General features: G+C 46.7%; 1 protein-coding gene across 1 annotated transcript; it reads left to right on the top strand.

Annotated features, from left to right (window-relative positions):
• Positions 1 to 468: 468 nt before the first annotated feature.
• Positions 469 to 17,212, top strand: LOC115183214 (zinc finger protein 638; the record flags this gene model as incomplete). The annotated part of the gene is given in 15 exon segments (XM_029744549.1): positions 469 to 612; positions 2,402 to 2,530; positions 2,652 to 2,690; positions 2,977 to 3,105; positions 5,377 to 5,534; positions 8,578 to 9,556; positions 9,954 to 10,142; positions 10,272 to 10,328; positions 10,514 to 12,244; positions 13,411 to 13,522; positions 14,346 to 14,516; positions 14,622 to 14,957; positions 15,616 to 15,732; positions 15,817 to 15,938; positions 16,571 to 17,212. Coding segments are annotated over 15 exon segments (4,479 nt in total), but the record flags the coding sequence as incomplete, so codon positions are not given.
• Positions 17,213 to 18,381: the final 1,169 nt, after the last annotated feature.

The following is an 18,381-nucleotide window of genomic DNA, read 5'->3' on the forward strand; positions in this document are numbered from 1 at the left end:
TACCACAAAAGCACTAGTGTCACTCCAGGGATTGTCTGTGATCTCTAGACACTAAGGACTTGTAGCGAGCAGGTAGAAGTAAACTGGCCGAAGTCCCAGCAGCCTTTGTCAGAGCATGTCCCCCGAGGCAATATGCCAAGTCAATGAAGCTGGGCGGCGGAGGTGGGGAAACAACATTTCCGAGGCGTTTAGGTCACACACCGGGCTGAATCTCCGTTTGAAATGTGCCTTATGCTTTCTGTCGTTTGCCCCTTTAAATAAAGTCATATTTATCAGTGTAATTAGAATTAGAAAAACGTTATTGTGGCCGCAATTTGTAAATATGTCTTCAGCTTCACGACATTAAAACCAGACGTGAAACATGAATCATATTATAGATGACGTTCAGTAGATGGTTCCTCAACCTGGGTCTATGGGGTCAGGAACAAACTAATCCGTCTTTCTCCCTCTCTTCCTTTCCGTGTTTAGCCTGACTTTGTGAAACACAGGTTTGTGAAGATTGAAGGTTTACCAGAAGCTGGATATACAGAGGAAGATGTTCTGTCTCTGGTGAAGAATTACGGATATAGACCTGGACTCTACAACTGTTTCATTCTGCCCAACCAGAGATGGGTAGGTTGGCTGTGTCTCTGTGTGTCTGTCTCTGTGTGTCTGTCTCTGTGTGTCTGTCTCTGTCTGTGTGCAGAGTTTTCATGGCTCTTGGGGGATGTCACGGGAACAATCGGCATGGCGGGAATTTAGAGGCCCTCAACTTGGCAGTGTAGCGAAATTGTAGCATTTTAAGCCAATTTCTCCATGGAGCTGAAACATTTCAGCAGTTTTTTTCCATTTCAATTTGAAAGCAAATACACATTTTAACTTGTCCAATGCAGTGTTCTTTTCCTCAGACATAATAACAAAATCAATACGGCTAAATAGTTGTTGTTTTTTTGTCATTGATATTTCTCCAAGATTATATTATCTAAAGTCTTTTCTAAGTAATTTATATCTGGTTTTAAGTCATTTAAGTTTACAATGAAAATCCTGAAGGAAAAAAAACTAGTTTGGACCAAGGATTTCAATATCAGATCACTGGTGTTTCTCTCTCTCTCTCCCTCTCCCTATCTCTTCCTCTCTTTTCTCTCTTTTATCTCCCTCCTCTGTGGATGATTTAACACCAGCTCTGAATGCAGAAATACATATTTGTGTTGTTGTTGATCCAGTCCTATAACTTGGGTGTTGTTGTTGATCCAGTCCTATAACTTGGGTGGTGTTGTTGATCCAGTCCTATAACTTGGGTGGTGTTGTTGATCCAGTCCTATAACTTGGGTGTTGTTGTTGTTGTTGTTGATCCAGTCCTATAACTTGGGTGTTGTTGTTGATCCAGTCCTATAACTTGGGTGTTGTTGTTGTTGTTGTTGATCCAGTCCTATAACTTGGGTGGTGTTGTTGTTGATCCAGTCCTATAACTTGGGTGGTGTTGTTGTTGATCCAGTCCTATAACTTGGGTGTTGTTGTTGATCCAGTCCTATAACTTGGGTGTTGTTGTTGATCCAGTCCTATAACTTGGGTGTTTGTTGTTGTTGATCCAGTCCTATAACTTGGGTGGTGATGTTGTTGATCCAGTCCTATAACTTGGGTGGTGTTGTTGTTGATCCAGTCCTATAACTTGGGTGGTGTTGTTGTTGATCCAGTCCTATAACTTGGGTGGTGTTGTTGTTGTTGTTGATCCAGTCCTATAACTTGGGTGGTGTTGTTGTTGTTGTTGATCCAGTCCTATAACTTGGGTGTTGTTGTTGTTGATCCAGTCCTATAACTTGGGTGTTGTTGTTGTTGATCCAGTCCTATAACTTGGGTGTTGTTGTTGTTGATCCAGTCCTATAACTTGGGTGTTGTTGTTGTTGATCCAGTCCTATAACTTGGGTGTTGTTGTTGTTGATCCAGTCCTATAACTTGGGTGTTGTTGTTGTTGATCCAGTCCTATAACTTGGGTGTTGTTGTTGTTGTTGATCCAGTCCTATAACTTGGGTGTTGTTGTTGTTGTTGATCCAGTCCTATAACTTGGGTGTTGTTGTTGTTGTTGATCCAGTCCTATAACTTGGGTGTTGTTGTTGTTGATCCAGTCCTATAACTTGGGTGTTGTTGTTATTGTTGATCCAGTCCTATAACTTGGGTGTTTGTTGTTGTTGATCCAGTCCTATAACTTGGGTGTTTGTTGTTGTTGATCCAGTCCTATAACTTGGGTGTTGTTGTTGATGCAGTCCTATAACTTGGGTGTTTGTTGTTGTTGATCCAGTCCTGTAACTTGTGTGTTTGTTGTTGTTGATTCAGTCCTGTAACTTGTGTGTTTGTTGTTGTTGATTCAGTCCTGTAACTTGTGTGTTTGTTGTTGTCATGGTAATGAGTGTATTTGACCCAACAGGCCATAGTCCGTATGGAGAGAGTAGAGAAGAGCTTTGCTATGTTGACGACCTACTCACAGTCTCCTCCTAAACTACTAGACTGTCCACTCACCTTCACATTGACCCGCCCTGATACCAACCTCCTCCAGGTAACAGATATATATACACACACACACACACACACACACACACACACACACACACACACACACACACACACACACACACACGCGGTCCAGTCATCATAGCTGTCTGTCCTTTCTATTTCAGGAGGGTGTGTACACAACTCTGAAGGGCCTCACCACTAAGGTAAGTTCATAGATTTAACTAGAAAGTTTACGTTGTTGTGTGTCCCCCAAACCATTTATTTTTACTGCTCTAATTACGTTGGTAACCAGTTTAGAATAGCAATAAGGCACCTCAGGGGGTTTGTGGTGTATTGCGATGTATCGTGCTTTAGAACAGCCCTTAGCCGTGGTATATTGGCCACATACCACACCCCCCCTTTAGGCCTTATTTCTTAATTCTACCTTGCTTTAATAACCCCTTTATAACCTGTTAATAAACCCCTTTATAACCCTCCGTCTGTAAACAGGACCCAACGTTGAAGGAACGTCTTCTGATCGTCAGTAACGTCCCCACAGGGACCGCAGCGGCCCAGGAGGTTCACGACCTCGTCAAACGCTTCGGCACCTACCTCGACTCGCTGTCTCTGATCAACATGGTAGGGACAGGCACCGGAGGCCTTGGGCAGCAGTTTGAAGTAGCCTGTTGACTTTTGTTCCGATGTTGTTGAAATCAAGTCGTCTACCTGGGTAGGAAAGATACTTATTTTCTCAGAATGAGAACGAGTTATTAATTCCTTTGTATAAATGTATTTTTGTTGTTGCTTCTTCCACGTTTTATAAAACAGATTAGACAGCTAGCACGTGACAGTATCTGGCTAAAATGCTGCTAGCGGTTCGTGGTACCACAAAAGGTGGACAAGTGGACACAGCTCAGAAGGAGACGAGACCATAAAGAGACGTATCGCTCATTTAAAATAACTGACTTCTTACCATAAAAAGGGCATTTGGGAACGTTGTGCTAAAAACATGAATTCAAATGAATCGCCCAAATGTCAAATATGGTCAGCCATAGTCGTACGATAAACATCAAATACCGTCCAATACAAAACTTAAACAGCCACACATACAAAACACCATGTGATTATAACCAATTAGATCCCTGGAACCAACCACTTTAGGCCTGTAGTGGTATCATGTGATACAGAGCATTCAGAAAGTATTCAGACCCCTTGACTTTGTCCGCATTTTGTTACGTTACAGCCTTATTCTAAAATGTATTAAATAAATAAAAATCCTCGGCAGTCTACACACAATACCTCATAATGAAAAAGCAAAACGTTTTTTTACAATTTTTGCTAATTTATTAAAATGTAAAAACAGATACCTTATTTACATAAGTATTCAGACCCTTTGCTATGAGGCTTGAAATTGAGCTCAGGTGCATCATGTTTCCTTTGATCATCCTTGAGATGTTTCTACAACTTGATTGCATTCACCTGCGGTAAATTCAGTTGATTGGACATGATTTGGAAAGACACACACCTGTCTATATAAGGTCCCACAGTTGACAGTGCATGTCAGAGCAAAAACCAAGCCATGAGGTCGAAGGAATTGTCTGTAGAGCCCCGAGACAGGATTGTGTCGAAGCACAGATCTGGGGAAGGCTAACAAAACATTTCTGCAGATTTGAAGGTCCCCAAGAACACAGTGGCCTCCATCATTCTTAAATGGAAGAAGTTTGGAACCACCAAGACTCTTCCTTGAGTTGGCCGCCCGGCCAAACTGAGCAATCGGGGGAGAAGAGCCTTGGTCAGGGAGGTGACCAAGAACCCGATGGTCAGTCTGACAGAGTTCCTCTGTGGAGATGAGAGAAACTTCCAGAAGGACAACCATCTCTGCTGTACTCCACCAATCAGGCCTTTATGGTAGAGTGGTCAGACAGAAGCCACTCTTCAATAAAAGGCACATGACAGCCCGCTTGGAGTTTTCCAAAAGTCACCTATAAACTCTCAGACCATGAGAAACAAGATTCTCTGGTCTGATGAAACCAAGATGGAACTCTTTGGCCTGAATGCCAAGTGTCACGTCTGGAGGAAACCTGGCACCATCCCTACAGTGAAGCATGGTGGTGGCAGCATCATGCTGTGGGGATGTTTTTCAGCGGTAGGGACTGGGAGACTAGTCAGGATCAAGGGAAAGCTGAACGGAGCAAAGTACAGAGATCCTTGATGAAAACCTGCTCCAGAGAGCTCAGGACCTCACACTGGGGCGAAGGTTCACCTTCCAAAAGGATAACGACTCTAAGCACAGAGCCAAGACAAGGCAGGGGTGGCTTCGGGACAAGTCTCTGAACGTCCTTGAGTGGCCCAGCCAGAGCCCGGACTTGAACCCGATCTAACATCTCTGGAGAGACCTGAAAATAGCTGTGCAGCGACGCTCCCCATCCAACCTGACAGAGCTTGAGAGGATTTGCAGAGAAGAAATGGAGAAACTCCCCAAATACAGGTGTGCCAAGCTTGTAGCGTCATACCCAAGAAGACTTGAGGCTGTAATCGCTGCCAAAGGTGCTTCAACAAAGTACTGAGTAAAGGGTCTGAATACTTATGTAAATGTGATATTTCATATTTATTTTTTGTAAATTAGCAACAACAACAAAAATCCTGTTTTTGCTTTGTCATTATGGGGTATCGTTTGTAGATTGATGTTGAAAAACAAACGTAAATCATTTTTATAATAAGGCTGTAACAAAACAAATTGTGTAAAAAGTCAAGGGGTCCGAATGCTTTCTGAAGGCTCTGTGTAACCAATTATGTCCTTGGAACCTCAGACTGTATTATTAAACATTTCTGATTAGTCAGGCGACGACACAAATAACAAATCAAATGAATTGATTTGTTGTTTAATTAATGTTTCTCTCTCTGTCTCAGATCTATTTTGAAATGGAAACCTCTTCAGTGGCGATGGCGGTGTGTCTTCGTTTCCAGAAGTCCTCCAGTGTAGTTCAGAACAACCCTCTGAAGTTCAACATGCTGGTCAAGGTTAAACAGCCACCGCAGCCCCCAGCCCAGAAGACATCTGTTGTCAGGTAAATATCTTAACTCAACCTTTTCATTAACCTCTATGGGCTAGGTGGGACGTCACCGTCCCACTATTCAACAGCCAGTGGAACAGCGTGGTGCGAAATACAAAAACCTCAAAAATGCAATAATTTCCATTTTTCAAACATACGACTATTTTACACCATTTTAAAGACAAGACTCTCATTAATCTAACCACATTGTCCGATTTCAAAAAGGCTTTACAGCGAAAGCAAAACATTAGATTATGTTTAGAGAGTACATAGCCCAAAATAATCACACAGCCATTTTCCAAGCAAGCATATATGTCACAGAAACCCAAAACACAGCTAAATGAAGCACTAACCTTTGATGATCTTCATCAGATGACACTCCTAGGACATTATGTTATACAATACATGCATGTTTTGTTCAATCAAGTTCATATTTATATCAAAAAACAGCTTTTTACATTGGCGTGTGATGTTCAGAAAATGTATCCCCACCGAAAACTTCCGGTGAATTTACTAAATTACTCATCATAAACGTTGACAAAAAAAATGTAATAGCTTTTCGGCGAAAGCACATTTTGCAATATTCTGAGTACATAGCTCAGCCATCACGGCTAGCTATTTTGACACCCGCCAACTTCGGGGCAAACTAAACTCAGAATTAGTATTAGAAAAATGGTATTACCTTTGCTGATCTTCCTCAGAATGCACTCCCAGGCCTGCTACTTCCACAAGAAATGTTGTTTTTGTTCAAAATAATCCATAGTTAAGTCCAAATATCTCCGTTTTGTTCGTGCGTTCAGGTCACTATCCGAAGGGTAACGCGCGAGTGCATTTCGAGACAAAAAAAATCAAAATGTTCCATTACCGTACTTAGAAGCATGTCAAACGCTGTGTAAAATCAATTTTTATGGTATTTTTCTCTTAAAATAGCGATAATATTCCAACCGGACAATAGTGTATTCATTCAAAGAGGAAAAGAAAAAACAGCGTGCTCACGTGAATGCGCATATCCAATCTCTTTGTCACCAGGCAGACCACTGAGAAACTGAGCTACTATACTCTGCCCAGAGACAGACGCCTCAATCCGCTTTCTGAAGGCATTAGAGAGCCAATGGAAGCCTTAGAAAGTGCTACGTAACCCCAGAGATACTGTAGTTTCGATAGAGAATCGAAAGAACTACAAATTCTCAGACAGTCCACTTCCTGCTTGGAATTTTCTCAGGTTTTTGCCTGCCATATGAGTTCTGTTATACTCAGACACCATTCAAACAGTTTTAGAAACTTCAGAGTGTTTTCTGCATATTCTCGTTTCTGGGCAAGAGTAGTAACCAGTTTAAATCGGGTACGTTTTTTATCCGGCCGTGAAAATGCTGCCCCCTAGCCCAGACAGGTTAACCTGTTACATCTAGGGGGCAGTATTTTCACGGCTGGATAAAAAACGTACCCGATTTAATCTGATTATTAGTCCTGCCCAGAAACTGGAATATGCATATAATTATTAGCTTTGGAGAGAAAACACTCCAAAGTTTCTGAAACTGTTTGAATGGTGTCTGTGAGTATAACAGAACTCCTATGGCAGGCAAAAACCTGAGATGCTTCTGTTCAGGAAGTACCCTGTCTGAACATTTCTTGCCCTTCTTGATTATCTCTGTCGTTTACAAAGGATCTCTGCTCTTACGTGACACTTCTCACGTCAACAATGGAGTCTCACAGCCCGGGAAAAACAGGAATGATGTCATTCAAAGCCCTGGCTGAAGCACATGAGAGCAAAAGCTGAGTGGTCAGTCAATGGACTAAGCCTTAGGCGCGTGACACGCCCCGCCCCCGGCTTTCGGTTTTTTCCTCAGTTTACAGACAGGCAGATTCCCGGTCGGAATATTATCGCTTCTCTACGAGATAAATTGCATAAATATTGGTTTTAAACAGCGGTTGACATGCTTCGAAGTACGGTAATGGAATATTTCGAAATTTTTTGTCATATTTTGCGTCATGCTCGTGGCCGAGATTTAGCGTTGGGATAGTGTCTAGAACGCACGAACAAAACGTCGCTGTTTGGATATAACGATGGATTATTTGGGACCAAACCTACATTTGTTATTGAAGTAGAAGTCCTGGCAGTGTATTCTGATGAAGAACAAGCAAGGTAAGAACATTTTTCTTATAGGAAATGTGATTTTGGTGAAGGCTACACTGGGTGGGTGTCTAAATAGCTAGCCCTGTAACGCCGGGCTATGTACTTACATTATTGCAAAATGTGCTTCATCCGAAAAGCTATTTTAAAATCGGACATATCGAGTGCATAGAGGAGTTCTGTATCTATAATTCTTAAAATAATTGTTATGCTTTTTGTGAACGTTTATCGTGAGTAATTTAGTAAAATCACCGGAAGTGTTCGGTGGGAATGCTAGTTCTGAACGTCACATGCTAATGTAAAAAGCTGGTTTTTGATATAAATATGAACTTGATTGAACAGACATGCATGTATTGTATAACACAATGTCCTAGGTGTGTCATCTGATGAAGATCATCAAAGGTTAGTGCTGCATTTAGATATGGTTTGGGTTTATGTGACATGATATGCTAGCTTGAAAAATGGCTGTGTGATTATTCCTGGCTGGGTACTCTGCTGACATAATCTAATGTTTTGCTTTCGCTGTAAAGCCTTTTTGAAATCGGACAGTTTGGTTAGATAAAGGAGAGTCTTGTCTTTAAATAGCTGTAACATAGTCATATGTTTGAAAAGTGTAAGTTTTCGGATTTAGAGGAGTTTGAATTTCGCGCCCCGCCCATCATTGGATATTGGAGCAGACGTTCCGCTAGCGGAACGTGTAGATGTAAGAGGTTTAACTTCCAAGATTTTATCCGTCAGTCCATCCATCCAATCCAAGCATTGTATGACGTCCTGTTTTCTAAGGACATAGGATACAATTAGGGTCCATTGTTTTTCCTCGTCAGGGAACAACTCCTGTCCCATATGTTCCAATGGAGACCTTTTAGACTGATCTGGGCATGTAAACATCACTTATTTTATAATCTACGTGTTTGTCTGTCGTTTCAGCACCAAAGCCAAGAAGAAACCGATCAAAGGCAAGAAGCCTGAAGCTAAAGGTGTCGCAACACCAGTTAAACCTGTTACTACCACCACCACTACTACCAGCACCAATGCTACGGTCTCATCCTCTCAGCCTGTTGCTGTGGCTACCAAGCAACCGGGTGACGACGTCATCGTCGCGGAGGCCAAGCAACCAGGAAGTGACGTCGCGGTGATGAATTCCGACGGAAAGGCAACGGTGGCGGAGTCTGGAGGAAAAGAGGGTGGGATTTCCTCGACAGTTGAAAAAGATGGGAAGAAGAACGCTCATCCTCCCAAAGAGGATGGAGAGATGAAAACTGAGGAGGCAAAACAAAACAAGGAAGACGCTGCGACCGTCGACATCGTCGTTTCCGCCTCGTTACCTACGGTTACCGTGTCCGCTCCCGAGGAAGAGGTCGCCGTGGAAACCCAGAGCACCGACGGCGTCGCCTCGACCAATGAGATTGCAGCAGAACCCGAACAGGACAGTGATGTCATTACGTTGGTTAGTGACGTCACCAATCCCGTCGACTCCGTTGCTGCCCTTGCACAAACACCGGACCCTATCCCGGTAGCGTTAAATGTTGAAGACAATCCTCAGGACTTTCCTCCGGTAACTGAGGAGATCCTCAAGGCCCTGGAGGTAGCGGTTCACCAACACCGTATGGGGAGACTGGCGGAGGAACAGGAACAGAACCAGGGAGAGGGGATCCAGGCCAAGCCTCTACCCAACAAGAAGAGCCCTGCAGCTGGGGAGACAGCGGAGAAAAACACCCCGACTGGAGAAAAGATCCAGGTCCCGGCTGAGCCAGAAGAGAAGACTGGGGAGAAAGAGACGATGAAGAAAGAGGAGCCACGCCCAGAGAAGAAGTCACAGCCGGACAAAAAGCATCCGACACCAGCTAAAAAGACCACCGACACGAAGAAGACCCCTTCAGGATCTGGCCAACCAGACCACAAGAATGTATGTATTATTATAATAATAATAATAATATGAATTTAAGGGACAGATACAATTTAAACGTTGACAGATTTGAATCACCAACAGTCTTGATTCATTGCACCTTAGTGTAACCGGTGTGAAATGGCTAGCTAGTTAGCGGTGGTGCGCGCTAATAGCGTTTCAATCGGTGACGTCACTCGCTCTGAGACCTGGAAGTAGTTGTTCCCCTTGCTCTGCAAGGGCTGCGGCTTTTGTGGAGCGATGGGTAACGATGCTTCGAGGTAGGGGCGAGGAGAGGGATGGAAGCGATACTGTTTCATTAGCTTCTGCTAATAATTTAATGTATGTATTGTACTCTAATGACTGAGGCAACTCATTATGTATTTAAATGTCTAATAAAATAAATTAATTCATCCAGGGGAAGACCCAGGCTTCTGGAGGGAGAGGCCGGAGTGACTCTTCTAGGCATAAAAGCAGCCGGGCTCCTTCCGAGGAGGAGCAGGATCCTCCAACGTCGAGACAGGGTAACTCCTCTAGCTCCTCTTCTGGCTCCCGCAGGAGCAGCAGACAGGACGGCAGCCCCGCCAAGAAGAAGGAGAGGAGCAAGGTAGGAGAAGGAGAAAAGCAAGGCGTGATGGCGAATGCATGTTTTATATGCCAATTCTATCTTTTTTATGATTTGATTCTATTTATGAGCTAGAAATGATCCTATTAAAGGTTTCTGTTGGTTTCACAGAGCCACGGCCGCAGCAGTAGAACAACTCGCTCCTCGAGGAGCAGGTCTAGAGATAAGGTGAGCGGACGATGCTTTTCAAACGGCAACAGTTCTTAAAAATACACCGTACAGAATCCAGAACCGTTACAGTCTGTTGTAGCAAACTCTCATACATCTGATTTCAAACTACAGCACTTCTGTTGAACTTGTGGAAGATTTGATTTTGATTTATTAATTCAGATCCTTTTCTCTCTTCACCTCAGACTAGTTGCTACGCGGGATATGACTTTACGTCTGACGTCATCCCCGATGAAGCCAACTCCTTCGATCTGGATCAGTTCAGCATGGACCAGTTCAACATGGACCAGTTTGTTACTGTGGACGAGGTGGAAGGGGATGAGGCTGAGAACACCGACCCACCGCAGTCATCCTCATCTTCGTCACACAAGACCCAAGATAAGGCCTCGGAAAGGTCAAAACGATCGTCCAAACGCAAGAGGGGTACCCCAGATACCCCAAGTCCGAAATCTAGCCAGGAGCACAAGGAGACACCCACGTCGTCCTCCTCTACCCCCCCTGCTCAGAAGACTCCAGGAAAAGTTGCAGCAAAAAAGGCAGCAGCTAAACCTCAACCACCAGCCACCTCTGGACGCCAGACCAGGTCAGCAGCAGCAGCTGCTGTTGTTGTCGCAACCGAAGCCGCAGAAACCCAGGAAGCCGCCGACCCCAACACCAGCATAGCCGATACGGAGGCGGAGCCTGTTCCCTTGGAGACTCGGTCTCAGTCGGAAGAGGAAGTAGTGGTCACTAAGGGATTTGACACGGAGGATGTAGTACCGTCATCACACCACAAGATGTCAGTGTTGGACACTGCAGTGACAGACGACAAGGAAGAGAAAAGTGCTGTGTCAGAGAGCGATATGGAGACTACAGCTGAAAAACCTCCAGAGGTAGAGGGGAGCGAGGAGACTACTCAGGCTGAAAAAGGTTCCTCGATTCTGGGTACCGAGGCTCAGAATGGAGCCTGTCCCCTGGAGCTTGGTCTGTCCCAGCCATCTGCCTCAGCCAAGGAGCAAGACCTTCAGAAGGCCCTGGAACTACAAGAGGTGGAGACGGTGTCCGGTCACCAGGTGCCCCAATCACTTATTGATAAAGTACCTGATGATGATGGTGGTGATTTCCAGGTACTCGACGAAGCTGTGGACGATGACACACCTAGAGACGGAGAAGAGGGCAGTCAAGACACTCAGTCTGGATCTCTATCTCTGGGTCACCAGGCGCCTGCAGCCTCCGAATCTACAGGTTCCCAAGTGCCTCAAACTACTCTAGAGGAACACAAAGAGATCTCCAACAAAGAAGAAGAATCTGCTTTCCAGATCCTCGACTCTCTAGAAGACACTGAAGACAACATGGCCGACTCCTCTCTCGCAGGCCAACGAGGCCGAAGAGATTCTCTACCCAGAGAGATGGAGGGGTTCCAGATACTAGATTCAGTCGACGATCAGACGGAAACGACCCAAGCTCTGGACAACCATACGACTGAAACTAAATGTCAGGGTGGCTCCAAGCCTCTAAAGGGGGGTAAGAAGGCACCCCAAAAGAAGGGCAAGAATAAGAGGGGACCCAAAACCCCAATAGGAGAGTCCGAGGGGGGTACCCCGAAAAAGAGTAACCTTGTCACCTTGGATGAGGTGAGCGAGGAGGAGGAGGATTACCCAGATGACGCCGCCGAAGAGGAAGAACTTATTAAGAAACAAAAACTGGTGAAGGAGAAGCAGCGAGAGGGGGAAAGAGGGAAGGAGAGAGAGAAAGGGCGGAGGAGTAGAGAGAAGGAACGGAATAGGGAGGAGGAGAGAGAGGAGAGGGTCGGAGTGGATACTGAGGGCTTGGTGACTTTGGATGAGATCGGAGAGGATGAAGGAGCGGAGGGGCCTTGCCTGGAGCCACACCCCTTCAGCCAGGAGGACGAATCAGGAGACACCTTCAACCCAGAGGTCAGGAAATATCTGCTGCTTACTTTCTCAGCTCTCTCTTCTCTCTCTCTCTCTCCTCTCTGTCGTCTCTCTCTCCTCTCTGTCGTCTCTCTCTCCTCTCTGTCGTCTCTCTCTCCTCTCTGTCGTCTCTCTCTCCTCTCTGTCGTCTCTCTCTCTCCTCTCTGTCGTCTCTCTCTCCTCTCTGTCGTCTCTCTCTCCTCTCTGTCGTCTCTCTCTCTCCTCTCTGTCGTCTCTCTCTCCTCTCTGTCGTCTCTCTCTCCTCTCTGTCGTCTCTCTCTCTCCTCTCTGTCGTCTCTCTCTCTCCTCTCTGTCGTCTCTCTCTCTCCTCTCTGTCGTCTCTCTCTCTCCTCTCTGTCGTCTCTCTCTCTCCTCTCTGTCGTCTCTCTCTCTCCTCTCTGTCGTCTCTCTCTCTCCTCTCTGTCGTCTCTCTCTCTCTCTGTCGTCTCTCTCTCCTCTCTGTCGTCTCTCTCTCTCCTCTCTGTCGTCTCTCTCTCCTCTCTGTCGTCTCTCTCTCTCCTCTCTGTCGTCTCTCTCTCCTCTCTGTCGTCTCTCTCTCCTCTCTGTCGTCTCTCTCTCCTCTCTGTCGTCTCTCTCTCTCTCTGTCGTCTCTCTCTCCTCTCTGTCGTCTCTCTCTCTCCTCTCTGTCGTCTCTCTCTCTCCTCTCTGTCGTCTCTCTCTCTCCTCTCTGTCGTCTCTCTCTCTCCTCTCTGTCGTCTCTCTCTCTCCTCTCTGTCGTCTCTCTCTCTCCTCTCTGTCGTCTCTCTCTCTCCTCTCTGTCGTCTCTCTCTCTCCTCTCTGTCGTCTCTCTCTCTCCTCTCTGTCGTCTCTCTCTCTCCTCTCTGTCGTCTCTCTCTCTCCTCTCTGTCGTCTCTCTCTCTCCTCTCTGTCGTCTCTCTCTCTCCTCTCTGTCGTCTCTCTCTCTCCTCTCTGTCGTCTCTCTCTCTCCTCTCTGTCGTCTCTCTCTCCTCTCTGTCGTCTCTCTCTCTCCTCTCTGTCGTCTCTCTCTCTCCTCTCTGTCGTCTCTCTCTCTCCTCTCTGTCGTCTCTCTCTCTCCTCTGTCGTCTCTCTCTCTCCTCTCTGTCGTCTCTCTCTGTCGTCTCTCTCTGTCGTCTCTCTCTCTCCTCTCCCTTTCTCACTCACACACCCTTTAACCTCTCTCCTATCAGACTCTGGTAACCCTGGATGAGGCTGGAGGTGATGGGGAGGATGATGAGATGGAGCAGGAAGAGCAGAACAAGAGTCCTGAACCAGCGCAGATCCAGCAAGCTGACAACACAGGTCTGTTTGTCCGTCGGTCTGTCGAACAGAAAGGGTGTGGGTCAGAATGGAAGGGTGTGTGTATCGGGACAGAAGGGGGGGTGTATCGGACAGAAGGGGGGGGGGTGTATTGGGACAGAAGGAGTGGGGGTGTATTGGGACAGAAGGGGGGGTGTATTGGGACAGAAGGGGGGGGGTGTATTGGGACAGAAGGGGGGGGTGTATTGGGACAGAAGGGGGGTGTATTGGGACAGAAGGGGGGTGTATTGGGACAGAAGGGGGGGGTGTATTGGGACAGAAGGGGGTGTATCGGGACAGAAGGGGGGGGTGTATCGGGACAGAAGGGGGGGGTGTATTGGGACAGAAGGGGGGGGTGTATTGGGACAGAGGGGGGGGGAGTGTATTGGGACAGAAGTGGGGGGGGAGTGTATTGGGACAGAAGGGGGGGGGTGTATTGGGACAGAAGGGGGGGGTGTATTGGGACAGAAGGGGGGGGGGTGTATTGTGACAGAAGGGGGGGGGGTGTATCGGGACAGAAGGGGGGGTGTATCGGGACAGAAGGGGGGGGTGTATCGGGACAGAAGGGGTGGGTGTATCGGGACAGAAGGGGGGGGGGGGTGTGGAGACAGAATGGGGGGGGAGTGTATTGGGACAGAATGGGGGGGGAGTGTATTGGGACAGAATGGGGGGGGAGTGTATTGGGACAGAATGGGGGGGGGTGTATTGGGACAGAAGGGGGGGGTGTATTGGGACAGAAGGGGGGGGTGTATTGGGACAGAAGGGGGGGTGTATTGGGACAGAAGGGGGGGGTCCTCTCGTCCTCTAAACCATTTCTCTCCTCTAGCTGATTCTACAGGGTCTCCTGGTGCAGAGGACGACGGCAGGGGCATGGAGGACATCAGGAGAATGGACTTTGTGACCGTGGATGAAGTGGGAGAGGAGGAGGAGGAGGAAGAGGAGGCTGTTGCCACAAGGAGAGGACCCAGGGGGAGGAAGAGGGCCCGACAGACCTCTGGTAAGAGAGAGGGACACACACACACACACACAGAGACACACAGAGACACACAGGAATTGAGTTATAATGTTGCAGATGTATTTCTTCATCTTCTCTCCGCCACAGCCAGGAAATCAGTGAAAGCAAAGAAGGTGAGCGTTAAAGACAAGGAAGAGGAGGAGCCTCGGGCAGATATTACTCCTCCCACTGACACAGCTTCCGTCGACGCTCCCTCCTCATTGCTCCAAGTCGCTGTGACCTCAGAGGTGGACGCCCAACCAGCTGCCTCAGTCCCAGACCTCCAGGAGAAAGAGACGAAGGCTGATACCCCGGCAGACCAACCCAGCCTGGAGGCCTCCTCAGCTGGGCAGGAGAGGCAGACTGACCCCCCTGAGAACCAGAGTCTGGAGGGGAAACAGGAGACTGTTGGAAAGACTTCTACTGACTCCACAACACTACAAGGTAGAGAGAGAAGACCAGATGGACTGGAGAGCATTAGATGTGTTCAGTAGTTAATGAGACACCAGCCAGCCTCGTAATGTCACTTTGAGGTGTCACATTCCCCTGGAGAAGTTTTATTTTTCAATCGTATGTGTCGTCTTTTTCAAATGTGATGACCACTGACTGAGTCAGTCATTTTTCCTTGGCTGACATCTGTGGTGTTTCCAGCGGTATGATTACCAAGTCCTCCCTGGATGCCCACTTGGTCATGAAGATGTGTGTTTGATAGGAACATAATGACATGTTTCTATATCTGGACTCTGTGTTCTTGCTGCCAAAATTAATCTGTTTTCTCCCATCGCCTTTGTTCTTCCTGACTATCCACACCTCTCTCTCTCTATCTATCTCTATCTATCTCTCTCCATCTCTCTCCCTCTCGGTCTCTCTCTCCATCTCTCTCCCTCCATCTCTCTCTCCCTCTCCCTCTCCATCTATCTATCTCTCTCCATCTCCCTCTCTCTCTTGGTCTCTCTCTATCTCCATCTCTCTCTATCTCCATCTCTCTCTATCTCCATCGCTCTCTTTCTCCATCGCTCTCTATCTCCATCGCTCTCTATCTCCATCGCTGTCTCTCTCCATCTCTCTCTCTCTCGGTCTCTCTCTCCCTCTCCATCTCTAGAAGACAGTAAACAGAGAAGAGAGGAGGAAGAGGAGCCTGAATTAAAACGTTGTCGTTCTGAGTCTCCTCTGATCACAGACTTCAAACTGCCTCCCTTCACCCCTAACAACCCTATAGGTGATACTGACAGACACACGCTCACCAACAGACACACTTCATTTCTCATCAGGTTTAACTGACCCTCCTCTCTCTCCTCTCCAGGCCAGGACTTTGTGGTTCCTAAGACCGGGTTCTTCTGTAAGCTGTGTTCTCGGTTCTATGGGAGTGAACACACAGCCAAGAAGACCCACTGCAGCAGTCTACAGCACTATCAGAACCTGCAGGTTAACATCACTATACCAGTTAGTTAGGGACTGGGGGGGGGGGGGGGGGGGGGGGGGAGAGAGGGGGGGGGGGACGCAGCCAAGAAGAATAATCTTAAATTAGACGGTATATTTTTAGACCTGTTAGTTTGATACATGGGAATGGACTGATTTCATTATTAGGCCTGTAAATAACCAGCCCTGTAGGACAGCTATGTGGGGAGACTAACCCAATGGCTAATACCCTCTACCTTTCACCTCCATCTCTCTCCTTCTCTCTCTATCACCCTCTCTCTCTCTCTCCCCCCTCTCTCTCTATCCCCCCTCTCTCTTTCTCTCTCTCTATCCCCCTCTCTCTATCCCCCCTCTCTCTTTCTCTCTCTTTCCCTCTTTCTCTCTTTCCCTCTCTATCCCTCTATCCCGCTCTCTCTCTATCCCCCCTCTCTCTTTCTCTCTCTCTATCCCCCTCTCTCTATCCCCCCTCTCTCTTTCTCTCTCTCTATCCCCCTCTCTCTATCCCTCTCTCTCTCTCTCTCTATCCCCCCTCTCTCTCTATCCCCCCTCTCTCTCTCTCTGTCCCCTCTGTCTATCCCCCCTCTCTCTCTCTCTATCCCCCCCTCTCTCTCTCTCTCTCTCTCTCTCTCTCTCTCCAGAAATATTACCTGAAGCATCAGAAGCAACAAGCAGGAAGTTCTAGCCACGTCTCCGTCTCCGAATGACCCCCTTGACCCTGGATGTTTCCCAAATGGCACCCTATTCCCTACATAGTGCACTACCTTTAGACCAGAGCTCCATAGTGCTCTGGTGGCAGGGTGCCATTTGACTCCCAACTCAATCAATCTATATTTTATCATTTGTGTCTGAAACAACTATAACTCTGGTCATAATACTAATACACTATGTAGGGTAACAGAGGATCTGAGTAGAGAAGTGCTGATCCAGGATCAGCCCCCCCCCCCCCTCCCCAGTCCATATAGTTATGATCAGACTGATCCAGGATCAGGCCCCCCCCCCTCCCCAGTCCATATAGTTATGATTAGACTGATCCAGGATCAGGTCCCCCCCCCCCCCAGTCCATATAGTTATGATCTTATAGTCTAGACTGATCCTAGATCAGCACTCCTCCTCTGAAAGGCTTTGTGAATATGGGCCAATGTGTATCAAATAGTTTCATAATTTTTGGTGGGATTTGGATGTCTGTGTTTTAATTTAAATAGAGAAGAGAAACTTAAGTCAACAGAGACACTATCATTTTACAAGGAGAAAATAATAAATTTGAGTTTTATTAAAAGTTACATTTTGTTGGTGTCTGTTGTGATTTGGGAGTGGATGGTCAAGCATTAATGCGCACACACATCCACACACACACACACACACACACACACACGGCACAGATAATGACAATACATTGGTGTCACAGGGCAGCAGCACATCACCATTCATTGGTGCATACACTACCAGTCAAAAGTTTTAAGCGTTATGTTGCATTATGGGTAGGCTCGCGAGGGCCTTAAGCGTTATGTTGCATTATGGGTCGGCACCGGTTTGCGGGTGCTTTTTCAAAAAGCCTATGTCAGAGATCATTTGCGTTAGGAGTTAAAGGTAGACTCAGCGATATGACATACACTACCGGTCAAATGTTAAGACACACCTACTCATTCAAGGGTTTTTCTTTATTTTTACTATTTTCTACATTGTAGAATAACAATGAAGACATCAAAACTATGAAATAACACGTATGGAATCATGTAGTAAACAAAAAAGTGTTAAACAAATCAAAATATATTTGAGATTCTTCAAAGTAGGCACCCTTTGCCTTGACAGCTTTGCACATTCTTGGCATTGTCTCAATCAGCTTCACCTGGAAGGCTTTTCTAACAGTCTTGAAGGAGTTCCCACATATGCTGAGCGCTTGTTGGCTGCTTTTCCTTCACTCTGCTGTCCAACTCATCCCAAACCATCTCAATTGGGATTTTTGTCAGGTGATTGTGGAGGCCAGGTCATCTGATGCAGCACTCCATCACTCTCCTTGGTCAAATAGCCCTTACACAGCCTGGAGGTGTGTTGGGTCATTGTCCTGTTGAAAAATAAATGATAGTCCCACTTAGCCCAAACCAGATGGGATGGCGTATCACTAGGAATTGTTCTGCAAAGGTCCGAGACAGGATTGTGTCGAGGCACAAATCTGGGGAAGGGTACCAAAACATTTCAGCAATATTGAAGGTCCCCAAGAACACAGTGACCTCCATCATTATTAAATGGAAGAAGTTTGGCACCACCAAGACTTCCTGGAGCTGACCACCCGGCTCTGACAGAGCTCTAGAGTTCCTCTGTGGAGATGGGAGAACCTTCCAGAAGAACAACCATCTCTGCAGCACTCCACCAATCAGGCCTTTATGGTAAAGTGGCCAGACGGAAGCCACTCCTCAGTAAAAGGCACATGACAGCCCGCTTGGAGTTTGCC

Source organism: Salmo trutta, unplaced genomic scaffold, assembly GCF_901001165.1.
Source record: "Salmo trutta unplaced genomic scaffold, fSalTru1.1, whole genome shotgun sequence".
NCBI lineage: Eukaryota > Metazoa > Chordata > Actinopteri > Salmoniformes > Salmonidae > Salmo > Salmo trutta.